General features: G+C 42.8%; 1 protein-coding gene across 2 annotated transcripts in view; it reads right to left on the reverse strand.

Annotated features, from left to right (window-relative positions):
- Nucleotides 1–22,069, reverse strand: part of FGD5 (FYVE, RhoGEF and PH domain containing 5) — a 92,929-nt gene that overhangs the window by 31,717 nt on the left and 39,143 nt on the right. The window contains exons 4-8 of one of the 2 annotated variants that reach the window (XM_069866033.1): nucleotides 14,377–14,435; nucleotides 14,237–14,267; nucleotides 4,345–4,493; nucleotides 2,214–2,370; nucleotides 1,409–1,493 (exon numbers count right to left, since the gene is read on the reverse strand). In XM_069866033.1, the coding sequence (XP_069722134.1) occupies nucleotides 1,409–1,493; nucleotides 2,214–2,370; nucleotides 4,345–4,493; nucleotides 14,237–14,267; nucleotides 14,377–14,435 (481 nt within the window). Of the gene's footprint in view, nucleotides 1–1,408; nucleotides 1,497–2,213; nucleotides 2,371–4,344; nucleotides 4,494–14,236; nucleotides 14,268–14,376; nucleotides 14,436–22,069 lie in introns of both variants that reach the window. The other variant, XM_069866032.1, reaches the window with a different exon arrangement.

Consider the following 22,069-nt stretch of genomic DNA (forward strand, 5'->3'; position numbering starts at 1 on the left):
GACTAAAGAAGTGGGCAGAGAAAATGGAGCATAGTAGGGGCATTTCTGATAGGGACATGCCAAGTCCTTCGTCTTAGATGCAATATCTGTGTGCATGCACTAAAAACACTGTAAGGCTCAGGTGAGGTTACTAAGTGCTGCAAGCCACACCTCTGGAAAGTTGCCCTTAATGCAGACACACCCAGAGAGAGAAGCAAGTCAGACAGAAAAAAAGTCCTGCTATTGGCATCCGGTGTTCATTTGTATTGCTCGTACTAGGAAAGCAAAACCAACTGTGAATAATGAGTTGCATCCTTGATCAAAGTGTCTGGAGCAAGATGAAACTGCTGCTAATCTGTGCTGTGAATAAAAATCTCATATGGTCACTTTGTTCTGCTGCGTTTATAGGAAGTCCCTTCTATTATGCTCTGCCCTTCATCATCTGTTGAGTACAGGCAGGGTTTATGGCTTCCTTTTTACTGTCCCACACATAACTCATCTTGCATCCCTCTCCACCCACACATATATGCACTCCCAAAGCATTTCTCCATCTTTATGTCTATGGTTCCCTGCTCTTTTGTGTTCTGATCTGACTAAATTACTCGACAACACTGAGATTCATTGTTACATTTCACCAGTTCCTTCCCCAACCAGTTCACTAGTTACAAACCTGAACTTCACAGTCCTTTCTGAGGGCCACATCCAGAAAGCTTCCTCCCCTCAAAACTGACTTGCCAGATTTGCTGTGGCTTTCAGAGTATAAGCCACCAGAGGGAACACAACCTCCCTTTGGAGAGGCTCCATATGGGAGTGATATACATGGCCCTGGATATAAAGGGAAGGTGTTATCGTAAATGCAAAATCGGTAAATGTACTGTTAATGTAAATTTGGATCCCTGCCTCCTACAATGCAGAGAAATGGGACTGGGATTTTGACTTAAACTTATTCACTAGCCTTAGCAGTGCTGTACATGGGGTTTAGGGTGCAGTACTGGGTACTTTGTTGATGGAGTAGGAGGCAGTGCTTGCCGCTGTCATACAGGATGCAGTGCAGAGTCCCCTTGCTGGGGACTGCTGTCCTCTGCTGTCTCTGATAATAGCCCTTGACATAAATAAAATCAAGTGAGTTTTTTGGCAATAAGGCTGAACTCTGCTTCTTTTAATTCACGGAAGGAAAAAGCCAAGAAGGAATGACTAAAAGCACCTGACTTTACACTTTTTTTGTGACCTTTCAGCGTGGTTGTGCTGAAGAAGTGTCTGCTCTTTCCAAAGCAACCTGATATTTCCTGAATCTTGTATCAAGCACACTGAAGTTCCCAGGAAATCCCACACTGCTTCGGCCCTATTTTAGCTTTCTTGGCATCAATATGTGGCACAGGACATCATGGGAGGGTTTCCACTGAGTACGTTTGAGAGTGATTTTACTTACCTGTGAGCAGCACACGATACTGGAAGATACGCTGCACCACTTTCAAAAGCTGGTGTTTCATACTCTGAGGGCTGCCACCAGAGTTCTGCTGTCCTCGATGGAAGGGAAAGGAAACACAAAGATCAAGGATGTGTGAGCTCAGCAGCAAGACATCATCTCCACCTGATGCGTACTATGGAAGTTTCCTACCAGTTGCATGCACAAATTCCATTGAACCATTCTCAGTTTACCCAGCTCACTAGCAGGTATTGTCTTTCTGACTATAAAGAAGTACTGTAAACAGTTTATTTCCTAGGGCATCATGCACAAATAGTTTGGACTCAGAGGAAAAAGGGAGGAAAGTGAATACCGTTTAAAAGGTTGGATAGAGATTTTAGGCTGCTATATGAAGACAGAGATATCAGCTCTCAGTGAAGCTTGTCATTGCTGTCCCATTTTGGACTGAAAACTACTTCTGCCTGTGACTTTTTAGTATCTTATTTCAAGACATGGACTTGAGCAAAATACAGCAAAACACCTCCCTGTGATTGAGTTGGCGTGTATTTCAGCAAAATATATTCACAGATCTGTAGATACACAAACACACACTTTGTATGCACACACAAGGTGTGTGGGCAACAGACACAGACACACATCATGCACATATGAACATCTCACTTCAGTTTTAGCAGCAAGACATTTGAAGAGAACTGCTCTCCCATGCTACTCTGTGGGAACGCTGGTGGAGTTGCAGAAAAAATATCTTTGAGTGAGCCCTGTGGCACAACCATGAATTAGTGCATGTAAATAAATATGGGAGCCTTACCTCAAACTCCTGAATTATGGTAGCCAGTTGGGGATATTTAAGGCAGGTTTCATCTAGCAAAGCCAAATTCCTATCAAACTGTGTAATATATGCTGTGTGGTGATTCAGCCTTGATTTTCTGGAGATAAAAATATCAGCAACTTTCTGGTGTTCCTCCCTAAGGCCACAGAAAGAAAAGAAGCAGCAAATAAATAAATAAGAAGAACTGTACTTTCTCATTGTATCAGATGCACAGTGGCTAAGGACATTGTGCAGCTAAAGCCTAGGTTAAATGGCAGGAGAGAGGGAGCACTTCATTGACATTCTGGGCACTGACATACAAAACAGGCTGCTGGACAATGAGCACGATGAAGGGCTGATCCTTTGGCTGTGCCTTTGTCTTGACAGCACTGTGTCCCTAGTGGGTAGGATGCCTCATTTCTGGATATAGTTCCACTTTTCCAAACAAACCTTCCAGCTGCTACAGTGCTTTGCGCACTGGTTGTAAGCACAATACAACATCTTTAGTTGTAACATCATATGCTCAGATATCCTTCACTGCCCCCTTCTCAGCACTGCCCCATCTTCATTTGTCTCAGCACCTAGTGCTGAGCATATTGAAATATTTATCAAGCGTGTTAAAAGAAAGAACAGGCAAAATTTGAGATCACAAAAGAGTGACTATAGTTAAGAGAGGAACATGAGTTCCCACGGTTGTCAGATCAACAGAGTTTCAGCAAAGGCACAGGGAAGGGTTTACTGGAAGGTTCAAGGGTGGTGGTGACCTGGAAACCTGTATGAGAGCAGCTCTGTGCCATGTACCATTCTGTTGTGTTGGCAGAATTTGCAGTAGTGCCCTCCTTTTCCCCCAGTGTCACAGGGTAGTTCTGGACAGAATCTTAAGGCATGTCCACCTATGCCTCTTTTGTCTTAAGAAACAGGCAGCATGCACAAGAATGACGCAAGACAATAATGCGGTGACTTCTTTAGGTCACAAGTCATTTTAGATTCCAGCTGGAAACACCACTACTCTTTGCGTTATGAGTGTATAAATAATAAATCATTGATGAAATTTTTTAGTCTTTCTGCCATTTGTAACCATCCCTTGGTGGACACGGACCACATGCAGTTCCCTTTAGCCTTTTATTTTCTTGTTGTGTGCTTTGACTTGAAAGTGCAGAGCTGACAAGGAGGGCTGTGCCCTGCAATTGGGACTGTTACTGAAAAGTTCTTCTGATCGAACTGACTTCCTCAATTGCTTGGTGGCAGTGCCAGGATGGCATCACCCTCTGCCAGTGACTGCTGCCTTCTGAGTCCAGCGGGGAGGAGGAGTTGGGGCCGCGTGGTCCATCATAAGCTCTCAGAACCAGAGTAGTTCAGTCTGCACCAGGGGCTGCTCTGGCAGCTCTAGCTTTGGCCAGCTTGATCTTGAGGGGTAATTTCTCTTCAACATTCTTATTCCAGCATTTTGATAGACTAGGGCCTGGCAGGCTGGCCTAAGTCAGAAGTTTCCTTAACTGAATGGAGGTTGGAGCTTTGTCCATCCTTGGCATGGTCGTATTCTGTCATGGAAAGACTTCGCCCAGTGAGGATGTTTGGCTTAGGTGGAGTCACTCAGTGGGCTGACAGTGTCTGTTTGCCTTGGAAACCTTGCCTGTGCAGAGCGCTGCCTTGGTGCTGGGAGCAAGGAGGGGTCCCTTATCTGAGAGCTTTACACTTGCTATGCAGATTTCTGTAGGCAGATAACCTCCTTTACGATCAGTCCTGATGTCTGCTGTTCCTGCCTCCCATGGCATGAGTCTGTGAACTCCAGGCCATCAGTGTGAAGCTGCTTGGTGATGACGATGAACTGGCACCAGGGGCAATGGGTGTAAGCCAGGCTGTCCTCACACTGACTGACGGGGCCATTTCAGAGTCATGGGCTGTGCACTGCACAAATGTTTTAGTATTTGGTTTCATAGCCTGACAGCCTCAACATTGGCTTCCTTCCTGCCTGTATGCAAAATCTGCCAAAGTAGTTCAGGTGCTAGTGCTTTCATCTCTGCTGGAATCCCAGTCTCCAAGCTAGTGAGGTCAAGACAACACTGACGAGTTCACCCACCTGCTGTGGAGAATATGTTAAGGCCATCAAACCATGCCATTCCGTACTTACCATTCAAGGACTCTTTCTTCCAGTTCCCCCAGGATGTCTTGGTGTAATTCATAAATTTCAGGGAGCTCACTTAAGCCCTGCTTGAGTTTAACTTCTTGTTCATTTTCATCTTCTTCTCCAAGCACTTTCAAGATACCTTCATAGAAATCCTGCGAACAACAATACAAAAATTAGGCAGGCAGACTTAAAGTCTCTTTTCTGAAATTATCATTACAATTTCTTCACTCCTAAACTATGCTTTCTAGGTATTGTAAAATATGCCATCAATAGTGACAAAGTGTGCTCAGTAGTAAGGAAATCATAGTGTATGTTTTCTTCCATCCACTAGCTCATACACAGTTTCATCTCTGTTCCACAATGCTGTTAAGCCAAAACTGAACATTTCACATGACCAAGCCATCCGACCCTTACGCACACAGTGAGTTTGGTATCTTTTTATTTACCTTGCGCTTTTTCCCCTGCTTTTCTGGGTGTAGTTGGTCTCATTTTTATTGTGTTTCTTAACCAGAAACATAATTTTTAAAAATGAAGGATGAGATTCTCTCATCATTTCATTGAATCCAATAGCTTGACATGAAAAACATCAACGGCTACGTGTCTTGTGCTAAAATTTGCAACACTTATCTCCAAATCTGAACTTAAAGAAGAGAAGGAAGCTGTAAATTTAAGCTATGGAACAAATCATTTTCCTTATGAAACCTGAGGCATTTTTTCCTCATCTTAGGAATAGTTGTGATCGTGGAGTGGTTTGTAAATTATGTGAGCACAGCAGTAGTTTCCTCTATATTAAAATGTAGCCAGCTCTGGTACGTAATAGGGCACCTGTTGAAGAATGCATGGCAAAATGTTTCCCCAGCTTTGACTTGGAAGTGAGGAATAAAACCTCCATCTGAAAATACAATGATATTTGATCTTAGATCCCCTGGCATTACAAAGTCACCTCAACAGCAGAGAGCAAATATTTCGCTTGCAAAACGTTGCTTAAACTCTCCATCATCCAGAGCTCTGGATGCTAGAATGTTTTCAGGTCAAAGCTCAATTCCTACAGAATCCATCTTCTGTGCTTCAGACTTGTAAAGAAGCCTTTGCTGGTGCTTGGATGCACTCGAGAGACTTTGACCCCTGTGGTGCCCTGGCCCTTTTCAGGTTCCTGCCAGCCACTGCTCTTTCCCCTGCCTGCTCCTGCCAGACACATCTCCTCCTCGTGGGCAGTGGCCAGAGCAGCTAAGAGCACAAGTAGCTGAAAAGCATTATTATAGTGTCCAGTGTTTGCCTGAATATGGTCCTGCAGAACTGTTACGGGTTTAATTCTCCCCTGTATTCCCTGTAAGGTGATGACTCTGTGTGTTCCTTCATCAGGGTCAGGCTGGGCTCTTACTGTTTAATTTCCTATTTCTGCTATTCAGGTCTTCATAGACAAAGTATTTGAATCACAGTTTTTCTATGAAAATAAGTGAACAATTAGAAATCTACGTGCATCTCAACTCATGATGACAGCAGAAACAGGGCATCCATATACAACCCCTTAGAAATTAATTCTGTGAGTGCCTTTTCCAATCTTTTTTCCTTTTCCATCCTTATAAGCCATGAAGTGCATGGAATTTTTATTGCACAAGATGAGGAAAAAAGGGGTGAGAGTAAGAACAAGAGAAAATCATCAATACATCAGCTCACATGAACTGTGAGGTTTGAAAGCTCCTGATGACTTGTTCAGCTGCAGACTAGGAGATCGCAAAGCTTCCTTCCTTATGAAAATACTATCTGTCCTTATCTGACCCTCCCTTTTTTCATGTGCGTGTGAAGGTGAGCTAGGGGATTGTAGCTTTCTCTTTTATTGCTGGGCAGCCTACTCGTGCTCATTTTTTTCCAGTAAGTACCTCAATTCATGTATTAGTTCTACATCAAGTATTAAAAATACTTGTAGGAAGACTTTGTAACTGAATATACTTAGATTTGCTGACTTTGAAGCCAGGAGAGGCAATATTGATATGAGGTATACTATGCTATCCCATGTTATGCTATGAGATCAGTAGTGCATACCAGAAGGCTCACTAGAATACATCATTATTAGGAGACCAAGCAACTTTGATTTAAGACAGAATCTACCACGTGTTATGGGTATGCTAACACTGCATCCTGAGAGGCAAAAGAAGTCTGAAAAAGGGCTTTTGGTGATCTCAGGAAAGGTCAGGTAGCTCATAACCACATACAAAGCCCAAACATCTAGTCACAGCAAAGCTGGTATTAGAGCCCTGGTTGCATCCTGTCAGACTAAGGCCATCCCACCAGGAGCTGTTCTCCAGCAGCTCCTAACTGAGCTCTGCTTCAGCCCAAGATCTAGTGTGGAGGAAAGTTTTAGTGTCCAACCAATCTGGCCAAATCCATGCTGTGAAAGTATTTTTTCACACGATACTCTGCAAACAGTGAGTTATTATTAAAACCAATGTTTTTTCAGAGATATATTAAAAACATTGTCTGTCTGCCCATAGAAGCCAATTCATCAGGAAAAAAAACGCAGCTGCTTTAACAATCGCTGAGAAGGTGATTCTGCTGGATGAGTTAACAGAAATGGCAGATACATTTTTTCCACTCAGAGACCATTTCCTGGCCTCCTACCCCACTGTATGTGATGTGGCCAAATGTGCTGTGAAAGGAAGCAGGGGCTTGATAAAAAGAAACCTCTAAGGTCGCACAGCTCATTGAAAGATGCCAAGCTGTTTCTATCCAGCCCTGAACCAGGATGGGATAGGTTGAGTATCTTCCTCTCTCAGGATCATGAAACCTATTGCCAAAAAGTCAAATTCTGTTCCCTGAGCTGTCAGAGACAATCTTACGAGCTTCCCTGGGCTGTACTGGGAAAAAATTCTTCACAGAAAGAGTCATTGGGCACTGGAACAGGCTGCCCAGGGAGGTGGTTGAGTCACCTTCCCTGGAGGTGTTTAAGGCAGGGGTGGACGAGGTGCTAAGGGGCATGGTTTAGTGTTTGATAGGAATGGTTGGACTCGATGATCCGGTGGGTCTCTTCCAACCTGCTTATTCTATGATTCTATGATTCTATGATTCTATGATTCTATGATTTCTCATGACTTTGACTTCTGTCTAGTTAAGTTTTATAAGTACATGGAGTAATTAAGGAGTCTAAAAGAACTCATTTCCATGAAACTTGCTAATGTCCAGATATGAGCAACTCAACAGAGTATGTTTCACTGGGGATCCATATTTAACATTAAGGACTCCACTTCAGTTTGATTAAGTCAAGGTAGTGGTGTTGATTTCAGCACGCTGGGGATCTGGTTGGTGTGACTGTGGTCCTGCTGAAAGGTTCTATAAGGAGCAGGATTGCCTCTGGGCAAAGAACTTCATAATTCCTCTCTCCTCACCAGCAGGAACTGACTCCAAGCAAAAGCAGTCTTCAGTCTCCTGGCTATTCTGTAGTAACGTTGTCAGCTGCAGTGTACTCACTAACTACATCCTGGATAACACAAGATCATAAAAATTTCTGAAAGAGTAGTATTGTGTTTCCTAATTATCTGGGTCTGATTTCCACAATGTGTCCTGCCTCAGTACCACAAATAATTGCAGTGTTGTGCTATTCCAGCTCCTGATGTGTGCAAGTGAGCCTATCTAACTGCATGCTCAGCTAGCGTATGCTCCGAAGGCTTTCCAGCCAACTAAGCTGGTCCATTTTCTGGATTCTTTTCCTAACTCAAAGGAACCTGCAACCTTTCAAAGTCCTCGGTCATCTTAATTAATCCAGAATGGGTTAGGTTGGAAAAGAATCCAAATGAATCCCAATTCTGGGAAAGAATCCAAAGGGTTCTTTCAGCTTATTGTGCCAAGGGGAAGAGAATAGCTGTAGTAAGTTCACTACTGATGTGCTTAAGTAACCTATTGTGTTATAGAAATGTCATCTTTCCCAAATTAACATCAAACAGCTCTGTATCTGTCCACTTTCCACCATAGCTGAGCAACAAGATTAACACTCCTTTCCCACAGCATCTCAGTGGATTTAATTAGTCATTAATTGCCTGCCCCTTTGATTATAATGAATTCTCAGACAAATTATTTAATTCCAGTTGCCTGGATAGCCAACTTCCTAATAATTAATAAAAAATCTGCAGCATAACAGTAATCACTATAAGCATCCATTAAAAAAATAATTATGTCACTATTGAAAACGCTCAGTGCCTGGGAAGCCATTAATCAAATGTGAAGCGCTTTTGCAGTCTCACTAACTCTAATCAGTCATGGCATCTGAAGGTCTCCAAGTCTGTCACCCAAGCCCCACGTTGAAACACAGAAAGTACCACAGACTGAGACCATGTGATTCCTTGTTGGGTCCAAACTTTCTTAGAACAGAAGTGTGAATTGATGCTGTTCAGTTCAAGGATCTGGCATGGCAGCCACATAACTCAGTCTCATCCAGGGGTGGATAAGCCTACAGGTTTCACTCCTGTCTTATGCTTATACCTGCACCAGTGTTTTTGTGTGCATGTGAATGCATAATGCAAGCTGGCCAGGAGGCACAGCAGGTTAGTGACTGTGCTATAAAAATACAGTTTTGAAACATAAAACTTGTCATTACATTTTGAGCACCCATAAATGAGCCCTTGGCCCAGTGGCCGAATCCCTAACATTGCTGAAATAAACCCTACAAATAACTAAGAGAAACCCACAGCAACAAAGGTTGGTTGATATTTTTTGCTTCTTTTGTTTGCACACATCACTAACACACACAAGTTACATTTCTTTTTCCTAGGAATGCCTCTGAAGAACTTCTATTCTCTGATGGAAATGGGGACCTGTAAGGGCATGAGACAAGGAGGAATATGGGATTAGTTTCAACAAGATTTTATGGTTTATGTAGAGCACTTCTTGTCACACGCTTGGCTCTTGGAGCAGAATCTGATACCCTCCATGACGTGATGAGGCTCCCTGTAGGGTGCTGGGATATGTGATGCTTTGGAGATGCTGGTAGTGCCTGCCAATGCTAAAAGGAAACAGTGATTCTAGAGGACTTCTGGAAATAAAGAGATTTAGGTACCTGTCTCATGGCTACAGAAAGGTAGCCCAGTTCACCTGGGATCAGTAACCTGGAAGCCTTTGTAGCAGGTAGTTATCTCCAGGGCCTCCTTCAAAGGAGTCAGCAGTGCCAGCAGCCAGAGGATTTTGGTAGAGCACTTAGAAAGAAAGTTCTCTGCAGGGTTCAACATCTCTGTGAAATGTGATACTGTAATCCAAAGGCAAAATGGGACAAGAGGTAGTTCTCTGCTTTGCTTCCAGGATTTTGTGAGCAGATGCAGAAATGGTGAGGCCATGTATTAAATCTCTCCAGTAAGGGGCTGAATGCACTTTGGAGTCCACTGCAAAAATCAATTGTAGCAATCCTGTATGCATATCAAGTGCCATTTTGCAAGATGGATACATCCCATGCACATTGTGGTCCTCTCTGCATTTCAGCCCTGCTGCCAGATAGCCTTTATTAGCCTGAGAACATTTAACCTTTAAGGACCCTAGTGAAAGGAAGGAAAACTGATCTCTTGTCAGCTAAACCACTGCCTCAGGCAAGTAGTTTACTCAGGAGAAAAACTGCCTGTACATGTATATATTAGCTATGTTGGGTGATTTCTCTTCTTTAACTTCTACTTGAAAATAATCCAGGCTACAGTAATTTGGTTTGGATCCAGAATATCTGTTTGCTTTTTCTGTGTATAACAGAATAGGCTGAGTTAGATCAGCTCATCCAACAGCCCATGCATCCCTGGGGAACCGGGGACTACTGCAACCAGCTTAGTCGAGGTAGTTCAGAAATGATAGGACTGAAATCAGTTTCTGCTTTCACTGTAAAAAACTGATGGTTCTGCCACCTGCAATAGGTTGAAAGCAACCACTTAGATAAGAAAGGTGAAAAGACTGGAGGAAAGTCAAGGGTTTGACTTAAAGGTGCAGCTAAACAGCTCTGTTTGAAAGAAAACATTTTAAAATTGGTCAAGAAATGCTGATCAGCTGCTAGATCTCCATCTTGGTTTTCTGTTGCTATTTGTTCATCTTCTAAAGCTGCAGTGTAAAAGATACTAATCCAGTTGTAACAAAAATTCTAGGTTTTGTTTATTGGCAGGAGGAGAGAAGGGAGTACAACACCGTTATATTGGCTTGGCCAGTAGCAATTTGTAGTTCCTACGATTTGACCAGCAGTTGCTCTGCAGGTGGGAATAGAGGTTCCTCTCACTGGCTCTCAGCACTGTGGGCCCAGTATCAGGCCTGCATCTGAGCCAGAAATTGTGAATTAGTAGATGATGGTGGTTGTAGAGCAATGCCACACTTTAACGGTTCAAGAGAAACATCTGAAAGGAAAAGTATTTCTATGACCAAAAAGTGCGCATTGTGGTAGGAGGACCAGACTGCTGGGCTCTGTGCCTGGGTTGGAAAAGCTCTCAGTGCCTGCAGACCAAGTAGGATGTTCCAGAGCTTGGGCACTGAAGCAAAGTCTCTACCTGCTTTTTGTTGCATCATCTCACTGGAAGGAAGGGAAATTCTAGCTGCAGTAATGCACAAAGCAGAAAAGAGCTCAACTGCTTCCCAGATTCTGAAGTATCTTCATGATGTTGATAATGAAGGCAAGACATCGTAACTCAAAAGGAGCCTGATGCAATGCTTTGAAGCAGTTTATAATCTGCTGTTCTTGAAGTTACCTGACAGAGAAAAGCTATATAAATTTACACCATCCAGAGGTCTGACCTCTAATGCTGCTGTGGCTGAATCAGCTTCCCCTCTTAGACCTCTCCTCTGTGTTAAAGAACAGGAAAGGACTGATGGATGAATAAATTCACCTAGGATATTTCTACAGTTTTCAAGGAGAATGCTGGCTGGGGAGATGTGTAAATTTCCATTAGGGAAAAGAACTGAGAAAAAAATCTAAAAAGGGGGTGTACAAAGTACACATATGAGTGGAAAACCAGGGCCATTTTTCTGCCTCAGTGCCTGGTGGGGATACCGGCACTTCAGCTGCAGAAATCATGTCTGCACGCAGCGTATTTATCTTGCTCATGCCACAAATCCCACCTGGACTTCTACACTTTTCAATAAATAATGAAACATGGATGCATTTGAAAATAATTTCGCATGCATATCTAGAATTGTAATTGCTTCCCAAGTCCAGCTGACATTTTAGTGAATTGATAATACTGGAAATAAGCATTTTTGTCCCTTTGTGAGTGGGTCAGGGAAGGCAACAGGAAATCTTACTGCATCCTAAACTTCATACAACTGACACCTACACCGACTGCATAACATGGTGTAGGCTTTTACAACTACTTTCACTCCTAAAATGAAGGTGGATACAACAGATACTGCATGTTGCAGGATCCAAGGCTCTTATCCAAGGCTCTTTTGGACATCTAGGCATTACACCAGAGGACGGTATGAAGCATTCAAAGGGGGAGAAGAGAGTCTCCATATTAAAGCTGAATGCAAGCATGAGATGCAGTACAGCAGACTGTCCGCCAAGTCTCACTCATAGGTGGCTCTTGGCAGTGTCTTCATTACAGCCAGCAGCCTCTCTCCTAATGGTGAAAGTGGCACCCCTGAATTAAAATGTGGCACATCTCCTGTAGCAGAGAGAGTGACCCTTGATCTGCGCTGAGCAGTGATCTTCCCAAATTTCTCATTACTGAGCTCAGCAGAAACAATGCCTGATGAACAGCAGAAAATACTATCACAGCAGACACAATTAGTCTCTTATCCTGCTCTTGCAGGGTGTAATCTAGGTCAAGAACCCTGACCTCAACACACACTCACTTGCAGTCAAATACACACATTCATCCAAAACACTGCAAATGAGTTTCAGAATTGGCAAGCTGTAGAGTATGCATTGCAAATACTGTATCAGTGGGGCTTGTTACCAGGGAATTGTCCTGATGCCAAGTGGGCTAGAGCGACTTTCCTCTCCTTTTAAGAGATATACAGATTATCTGAAAGCTATTTTTGCTCAATATTCCTGCTGCAGAAGCTCCCTGGCTGATACATAGTTATTTTCTTACTGTTGATGAAGATGACGATGAATAAATACATGAGAAAAAAACCCAAACCAGCCTACTGTAAGTGAGGTCAGGCTGTTCTTTTGTGACAGTGCATCTTCAAGCTTTTATAAGAGCTTCAGAGGGTCTAACAGCCAGCTAGCTCTTCATTTAGCCAGCACGTTCCATTCACTAAAGCATTTAATTAGGAAAGTAATGATTTGATTGGTCCAGCAGAACTTTGAACATCATCCAAGAAATTCACAGTAGTAAAAAAGTCTCAGCCAATCATTCACTGAAAGTGTAAATAATTAGAAAGATGGAGTTCTGTTTTGTCTAACATGTAATAGTGGCTCCTAAATCAAATGTTTATTTTCTGTTCTTGGGAACGTGCTGCTCACAAGAATTCTGAAATCAGTGAGCCAGATTTCATGATAATCTGTATTTAGGCACCTTTGAGTTAGTGACTTGAGCACTGAGATGGTTTTGTTCTTTTTTATTTACTAAGATTTATTTGGCAGTCAGAAGCCTCAGGATGCCCCGTGCAGGCTTGGATCCCAAACTGCTTTAAAGGCGGGAGAACTAGCACCTGTTGTATCTATTCATATCATGTTCATATCCCCATCTTCAAATGCTGACAAAGTATAAATCCAGGTCTTGGTGTTTCTAAGAATTGTGGGCCATTGGTACAAGGAAAATGCAAACCAGGGAACAGGCAGGGAAGTGCGGCTGCTGTTTTTCAGTGCAGAGCTGTCTTTTTTGGTACTTCAGTTCAGCAAATGCTGAACTCAGAGGTGAGTAATGACTTCAAAGGGTTTAATGCACAAAAAAGGGAATTTTAGATACAAAAGCCAAAGACAAAATAAACGTTAACATAGTACACTATCAAACAAATGCTCGATCCCATGCACACTGGGATCCCGAGGCAGTCAGAGTCACACTAAGTTTGACAAAGTTTGCACAGAGTCTGATCAACATTGGAAAACTAACTTGTGAGTACCAAGAGATCAGAGACTTGGACTGCAAGGCCCTGCCAGCCCCACCTGCTCAGTCCAGAGTGTGTTCTTAACTCCCTGCTCTGGAGAAGTGCATTACCTCTGAGTAGGGCAAATAACAGCTAACCCTTCAGATTATTATCACTACTACCACACCAACTGATACCGAGTTTGTGAGCTCACACAATGTTTCCACTCTTTCAGTTCAATAGCAGAGTGGGTGTATGGAAATGTCATCGTTTTGGCAATCAATCAATTTATTAAAGTCTCGGCTAAAAGGCCAAACAGAGTTTGTTATGCTGAATGAATAGCAGCTCCAGCCAAGCCTGGAAATGAGATGGGAAACTGCTCCTGCTGCAGGCTTAAGAAAAGCCTTTTTTCCTTTCTGAAAGCAGCTTGGGTGTGGTTTAGTTCCTTGACTTTCTTACCAACGTGTGGGTTTATATAAGAAGATGAGACTTGAGACCTGAAGATGAGCATGTAGAAACATTTCTTGAGAAAGCTGGTGATGGGGAACAGAGAGAAATGTTTTCCTGAGCTGTGACATGCTGCCAAGGAAGCCGTTGCTGCTAACTGGCCATCAATGGGGTGTTGTACCTTGAAGGCAGTTTGGTGACCCTGTGGTCACAGTTGGTTACTTGTGACATGTGCCAGGCGGATCTGTGTCAACAGCGAGTGCACAGCAAAGCACAATTTTTTACTGATGTGACTTCCTAATGCTATTCGAGTATGCAAAAAGGAGCAATTAATTAACTGCAACTTTCACATAAGCCGTTCCTCCTCAAACTCGCTTCAGTTCCTTCAATGCTTTTATGTCTTCTAAATTGCACCTAAGTAAAGGGGCAATTAGGTTTCAGTGATTAAAATTAAATATTTACTTACCATGCGTAACAGCTGGAGCATCTCCACATATCTGGGGAAAGAGACAAAATTTTATTAATTGTCATCAAACCAACGTGAGGAGTGGGTTGCACAGCTTCAGTTTTAGGAGAGCAACAGACAGGCTGAAACCATGAACTCACGCTTTTTCTGAAGACATCAGCTCCTGGGCAATGAGGTGAGCTCTGGACTGGCCTTCTTTCTGTCAACAGCAAAAACCAGAGACAATTAAGAGATGTCTCATTCCAAGAAGTAAAGCAGTGTTAGAGAGCACTTTGAACTGGTATATTCCTTCAGTAAAAATAGTGACCAGGTTTTTATTCTTTTTATTCTTTTATTCTTCATATTCTTACATCATGGAGGCCTTTCCAGGACAGAAAAAGTTTCCTCAATTCCAATACTAGTAATACAGTACAATGCAACAGCCGCTAAGGCAGATGTCAAGTTTGACAAACATGTTCTTACTGAAGGAGAAAAATTTTCTGTTGAATTTTACAGGTCCAAAATTTGTCAGAGAAGCAGAAAGCGCTTAGCTTTGAGTAGGTAGCTTAATGGCTGTTGACACTCCTATCATGTATTTAGCACTATTAATTACACGGAAAATGGAGTTCTTTATCAAAATGGTCATATTTCAAACTGTTGTGACTGCTGTGAGACCTGTGGAAGCAAATGAGGCATAGGGCTTTATTGCATGTTAAACAAAACGTCTAAGCTAAAAGGCCATGAATATCTCCAGAAAGCAAACAGTTTGGTACCCCAGCAGACAACATTGTTTGAAATCTCAGTGGCATCTGCTTAACTGGTAGGCATCTTGGAAGGCACGAAAAACTGTGAAAGAATTGGAGCATAGGGCTTGGAGGTGCAAGCAGCTAATTAGGATATTTTGCTCCTGTTTAACAATCTATCCTTATGCTAATAAACGACTAAAGCATGGAAATATTTACGGAAAGGAATCTACTGGGAAAAGTTTGACTTATTTAACAGTGGTGAAGTAGGGAACTAAAAGACTAGTCTAGCAGTAGTAAAGAAAAGCATCCCTCAATGATGTAAGGTGGATTCGGGAGGTGAGTTCAGCAGCAAGACTTGGTGCCTTTGTTTGCTACAGCAGGTGTGCTGGGAACACATTGCTTACAGATCCTGCTTCTGAAAGCCTACTCAGGAGAGACTGAGATTTGCTGCGATATGATGCAGTCGTTGGTATGACAGCCAGGTGGGAAGTTTGTGGCTATATTGCCTCTGCAAGTTCTGCATGAAGAAGCTGCTAGGGGTCCAGGAACATGAAGCTTAATTGGGATGCTTCATAAAAAGTACTGATTGGACCTCAAATCCAAATTGAGCTTCCCACAGATACTGACTTCCTAAATCACACTCCATAAATACACAATCGGGATTTACATAGCAGATCTGAGCAGCACTTTTTACTCTCTGTCTCTCCTGCTCATCAGCATTTCCTCGGGATGCAGGCATTCTCACACATGACAGAAGTATCTGAGTTGCTCTAAGTCCCGTTCCACTATCACAATGAACCATCTGCCAACTTTTGTATCTTACAGAGGGATCAACTTCGGGATTTCAGGATTTTCTTCCCCTCCCATAGTTTCTAGTTCATTCTGCTTGCAATAAGCTGCAAACAACATAGGAAAGAATGAAACATCCCCTAAAGTGCTGGACGCTGAAATTCAGTCACGTGGATACCTGGAGTGTAAAAAACCCAGTAGCAAGGTCAACTGAAAAATAATTGAAGCAATTTCACTGCCTGACATTTGTAAATTAAAGAGGAGTATGTGATGGAACAGAAGTTATATTTTTAAGATCCTTCCAATAACTTTAGGTATTCAAAGCAAGGAATTTAAGAACAAACAAGTGAATTAACCACTGCCTTTTTCAGAGAAACCAAGAGCTGATCAAAGCATCTTGCAAATAGATGTCAATATTGACAGCATACATGAGCAAAGGAAAGGCTTTGGTTTCTGTGAGGAGACAGAAGATCCCTTGCTGCTGTGATTTTTCACCCTGGGTCGACAAACCCCAACGAGAATCATAGAATCATAGAATAACCAGGTTGGAAGAGACCCACCGGATCATCGAGTCCAACTATTCCTATCAAAATTAAAAAAAAAAAGGAGGATTACGATCCCACGAGTGAAAATGTCCTTGATGATGGGTTCGATGAATGGGGCTTCACCTTTAGAAAATGAACAGTGTCACGGTAACTGTTTTTTCATCTTTAGTTTATTTCTGTGTAGTTTTACTGGGAGGCAACTGAAATTGCAAGAGCCAAAGGAAATACAGAGAGTGAACCATTCATCAGTCTCAGATATCCAATCCATCTCTCCTTTAGCACCAGGATCTGAGGGTATGTCCCCTAGAGCTCAGCTCCTTTTAGTTGATGGGTGCCAAAGAGCATGCTTTGAATCACAGGGTTTAATAGAGTGCACCAGGAAGACCTTGCAGTTTTCACTTAGTTTCACCTTCCTGCTGGGAGCAAATATGTGATCGCCCCTTTCCCCTGGTGCCACTTTGTGAACAGCCCTTGATGATCCCGATGTGCCTCTCTTAGTTATCACAACTGCTGTGGGAACACACTCCGCGCACTGAGTTTTCTATTCTCCCATTTTCTCTACGCAGGCAGAACAGAGCAAATGAAAGGGGTGGGTTTCCTTCTGGGTCACCTGGCCCGAAGCTGGCTGCCCAACACGTCCTGTGTGGACAAGCCTGGCTCTGCAGCGCCAAGAAGCAGAGTGCATGTCCCCAACAGGCCAGGCCCACCTTCCCTTCACATACACACGTTGTCACACTCTGTAATTCCTCTTATGATTAATACGTCTTAGCCAAGAGACAAAACACAGGGTCCCCAGTGTCACATGGCCTGTCTAGGGCGAGCTGGAGACAGCGTCTCTAGGCGTTGCCTGTCTTGTGTTATTTAATTGCTGTTTGTTTAACCAGGAAATGAACTCTGAGACTGACGACAGTGTCCGGAGACAGACTTCTGGGAACAGGGGACAGAGGGGGTGCAGGTCCCTCAAGCATCAAGTTTCTGACACAAAGCCCAAGTGATTATTATAACACCGCCAAGCTGCCACCTTTTTAGTGATCTTTATTCCCTGCAGCCGGTCCTGTGTCCAGCCCGGCAGTGTGGTTCCTCCCCAGTTCCCGCTTAAAAAGCTTTCTTCTTCTAGGGCTACCCTTGGCTTTCTGCTTCACTGAGTCTTCTTGTCTCATCATCCTCCCCAAAACCAAACGCTTAATAAAATGCTTGCAATATAAAACATAAAATCGCAACCTATGACTGAAATATCTCCCTGTTCTCTCCACTCTGAAAAACAGTCTGCTGCCAGAAAAGTCACAAACACAAAAGCACTTTAACCAGGTTAGGATCTTGTACAATTGCTACAGCTCAGCTGATGAGCATAACTCACAAAGCAAAGGTGATACTGTGCAATCATCTCTCCATCGCCTAACAAAGGCCTGCACACCTCCTCCAAATGGGTACCGAGTTTACTGATGGAAAACGTAGCCCTAGAGATGACTTACAACTTGCTCAGAGCTTCTTCTTCTTGAACAACCAACGTCTCCCAATGTATAATGAAGCACACCAGCACCTGAAAGCTTTGTTTAGAACAACATAGACCTAAAAGCCTGCAGCTCTTTACAGAGCACAAATGTGAGCACAGCTGAAGTTAAATACTAGTCTTACGTAGTTCAAACTGAGAAACTTTAGTTTTCACAACCCTTTAGTGACTCTTGTTTGCAGGACCTTGATCAGAACCAGACTGGTCTCCCGATCCAACTCAAAAATTGTGGGGCTGGGAGTGATTTTGCCTCCTTGGGGCTGGAAGGGTACTGTATGGTCTAACAGCAGCACAAGTAGATCACAGACAGTTCGCTAAAACTGAAGCATTAGTACTGTGCAAGCTGCTCGTCTGCAGTACTCAGGGAGTAACGTTTTGCATTTCAAAAGCAGGGTAACTAGTCAAGCCATGCCACTGGGCTGCCGTGCTGCCATGGACAAACTGCTTCTCTTTGTGCATTTTCCAATGTGTGTGTCCTATCTCACAGGCTCCTCAGGGTAGGTGCACTATAGCTGGATGGTACCCAGCACAAGAGCGCTACTGTCACAATCAGAGGCTGACAGCAGTTTGCAAGCTTCAGCCTCTGAGCTGAGTGACTTCTTAATGCTTCTTTTGTAGTTATTATGAACTATGTAGCAGTTCACAGTGATGTCATGGTGGTGCTAACAGTAAACTGAAGCATTAAAAGAACAAGAGACTTTTTCAGGCTGTCTCTGTGAACCAGTGAGAGAGAAGGAAAAGCAGTCCACACCTCCTGTCTCCCAGGCCCCTTCCTTGAAGAGCTAGATTGCAGCTCTCCCGGGGAATCTGTGTAATTATATAAATCAAGAACTGTCCCTTGAAAGGCGTCTGAATTAGGTTCTTCCTCAAGTCACACAAATCTATCATTCCCAACTCCAGCACGTGTTCCAGTTTTGTGTGTGTGCGCATGCATGTGTGTTTTAATATGGGAAGGTCAAAGGTTTGCACAACAGAATAATTAATGTAGTCTGGAAATCAGGCCCACCCAGTGGAAATGGATAAGGAGCAGCAAAGGCAGTTTTACGTGCTGCTGCCATGAGGCAGTAGCTGCCCTGCTTGTTGTGAGACCTTTGAGGCTGGTGTTCCCTGTTCGTGTGGGGCACATCTGCCATACTGGGTTGCTGCCCCTCTTTTCATCTCCTACTTTTTGATGCCTGGGAGAAGGGTGGAGCACGTTGGCTCCAGTGCTGCTTGTCGCCCAGGACAGCATTAGGAATCCTTTCTGCCTGAAGCTCACCTTCACAGCCCAGCCCACCCAAACGCTATGTAACAGTAATGAGCACCCTCCAGCCTGGCTAGGGTTAGACATATTAAACCTAAACTCCTAAATGACCAGCCAGAATGCTTTGGGTTTTCATTGATATAAAATCCAGCCATATCTGGTCTGGATTCCCTTTCTTTTACGCCATTTTTCTCTGGTTACATGCTGTTCACCTTGCTAGAGTTTCACATTTTGCCACCCAGGTAAGATCACATCTCCTGTATGCTGGCAGTGTACAGTTCCTTGTAACACAGTGCTGGTTTTAAAATAAACTTGACAGTATTTGCATACAGATTGGTTTACTTTTAGACTTCCCATACAGTTAACTGGCAGGCAAATCTGTGTTCTGGATGAAAGAAATGCCTTTATGCTCCAGCTATGGCTTTATTACTTGCTCTAGGATTTGTATTAATGCATTTCCTGAGTGTTTTATAGACCATAATTCTTACAGGTATTCATCTGGATTAATCACATTCTTCTCTTGTTATTGTTCTGAGATTCCCTTCAGCTCTTCAGATCAGACTCCCTCCTGTGTTTACAAACAGGTTTAAGAGAGTGTTTTTAATTGTTCCTCTGCCTAGTGGCTTAATATAGATTTTGCTATATGTCATTCCTAAATATAGCAGAGTTCTTAAAATAGCTGATGTTGCTACAATATTCCTAGCACTCCGTTTATCCAGCCACTGCTTTCTCCTCCCAAAGGTGCCCGGTAATAGGAAGACAAAGCTTCTTATCACTGTGGTGCAAATCGTGCAATTGATTGCAGCCTAAATGCCTTCCATTGACAATTGGGGTTATTTTTAAGCCTGTTACTTTATTTGATCAGCATACCTTCAGCAGCTGTGTGACACAGTCTGGATGAAACAGTGTGATGGAAATAGCTCTTGGAGCCCAGTCCAAAGCAACATGTTTTATGATGTTGCTACAGGACCACCTGCATGGTTCTTTGCAAGATGTTGGGAAAACGAATTCTTAAATTGGCAGATAGGTTCCTGCCCCTTACTCATCTCCACAGAACTCAGAAACTGTGCTCCATCGTGTATTTCTTCAGAAAATTTTCACACCACCGTGGGGTCCCTTCTACAACTCCCTTCTATGGTTTGTCCCACAGGTGTTTGCCCTTCCCCACGCCTAACCTACTTCCTCAAGTAGAGCTGTTCCTGTAGGGATAGGAAGGCAGATACATTCCTGATGCTATCATCCCAGTCTATCCCTTGAAAGGCTTGGTGTTCCCACAATGAACCTAAAAGCTAGCGCCTAGCTTTCTGCCTTGACTACAAATTTGATCTGCAACCTGCTCAGATGTTTGTTTCTCTTCTCTGGGTCCAGAATATAAAAACATAAAATCCAGACTCTCCCTGCCAGGTCCTTATCTTCAGCCAGACGGAGGGTTAGGTGTGGTGAAAGAATTTTCCTGGGCTCCCTTAATTTTCATAACAGTTGGAGATTAGTGACAAAAGCAATCAACTGGCCAGAAGATCCCATCTTAAAAAATACCTACAAGAAAAGAATTGCCTGCAGATTCTTGTTTGAAGATTCTGATGCCTAAGTGAGAGGTGCAAGCTATGGAGGGGTAGCTGATGATCCAGCTTCCCCAAACTACTGAGGAAATTCAAAAACTCAGATCATATCCAGCAACAGGTGAAACCCACCTGTATGTATTGATTTTAGTCCATTCCAGACCATGGAGCTGAGCTTCTCAAAAGTAGACTTTTAAGATTATATTGTCTGTATTTCTGCTCTTTTTTTCAAAACCGGAAATTCTGAGACTGCTACAAAAACTAAGTTTGGTCACAGGGAACTCAGTTTGAAGTTGGTGTCTAGTCAAATCTGAACTACTGAGCTCATTTCCCCTTTAATTCCTTTAATGCTCACTAGCTGGGTGGGTCCAATATGGATTTATCTGGTTTTAGCAGTAAAAAACAATCACAAAGTTCAGGTTTGAATCCAGCTTAATGATGAGAGGAATAGTCTGGGGTTCTACATACTGGATTTTAAGCATTTGTCTAGTGAGTGAAGGTTCAGCAGTAGGAGATACAGAGAATGTTCTTATTTTATTCGAAACAAGTTTTTTGTTCCTAACTGGAATCCCTAGTTTTTGGTTTTTTTCTGTAGGCAGCTCAGATGCCATCATATAACCTTGAGAGCCTAGTACAGAGAAGCCATGTGTCACCTTCTGATAAATTGGGAGGGATTTAATTAAATGAACATATATAAAAGACACATGAATGAGACATGGCCCAGGAACTCTTCTAAATTAGCTTAGCAGGAGGAAAAAAAAGAACGGATCTCCATCAGTAGTGTAAGTGAAGGGCATTGCTTTTTATAATATGACCAAGTAGAATCACAAAGGTTAAGAAAACTTACAGCATTGCCTGCCTCTGAGTTCTCTAGATTGTTATCGTTTGCCAGTGGGTTGAACAGAAGGAAATGAAGTGCTTATTTAACCTGAAATTTTCACTGTTAGTTTTACACAGAAGAATTAAACCCTCCAGGTGACTGCTGGTGACAAGTGCCCAGCTTCTCAGGGTCTGAGGTATTCCCAGTAAAATAAAGGTGAAAATTTGCAGCCCACCTTCTGTTTTACATGTTTATACCTGCTCCACTCCAATAGGGTTTTAGTAATGAAAATTTCTGTAACACAATAGAGAGGAAAGTCCCTTTTTGTTTGCTCTTTAAAATAAAGCTGATAATGTAAAAAATACCTCAACATATATTATTGGCTACAATTTGAATTGTTTACAGAACAGAGGTTCCAGCAGGCCTTAAAAATTTTTCCACACTCGTGTGAATCCATTCCCCGGGAGAGCAGGGATTCAAAGGAGACACGGCTGTTGAAACAATAACAGGAAATGTGCGTACAAAGCTAGTTTTTAAAATTATATTTACTTATAAAAATGAACCGTAAAAAGAAACTTCAGCAGAAAAAAATCTACTGCAAACTGTAAGTCTTGAGATTCTCCAGCAAGCAGGCTAGGAGAA

The sequence above is a fragment of the Phaenicophaeus curvirostris genome, chromosome 11 (assembly GCF_032191515.1).
Source record: "Phaenicophaeus curvirostris isolate KB17595 chromosome 11, BPBGC_Pcur_1.0, whole genome shotgun sequence".
Taxonomy (NCBI): domain Eukaryota; kingdom Metazoa; phylum Chordata; class Aves; order Cuculiformes; family Cuculidae; genus Phaenicophaeus; species Phaenicophaeus curvirostris.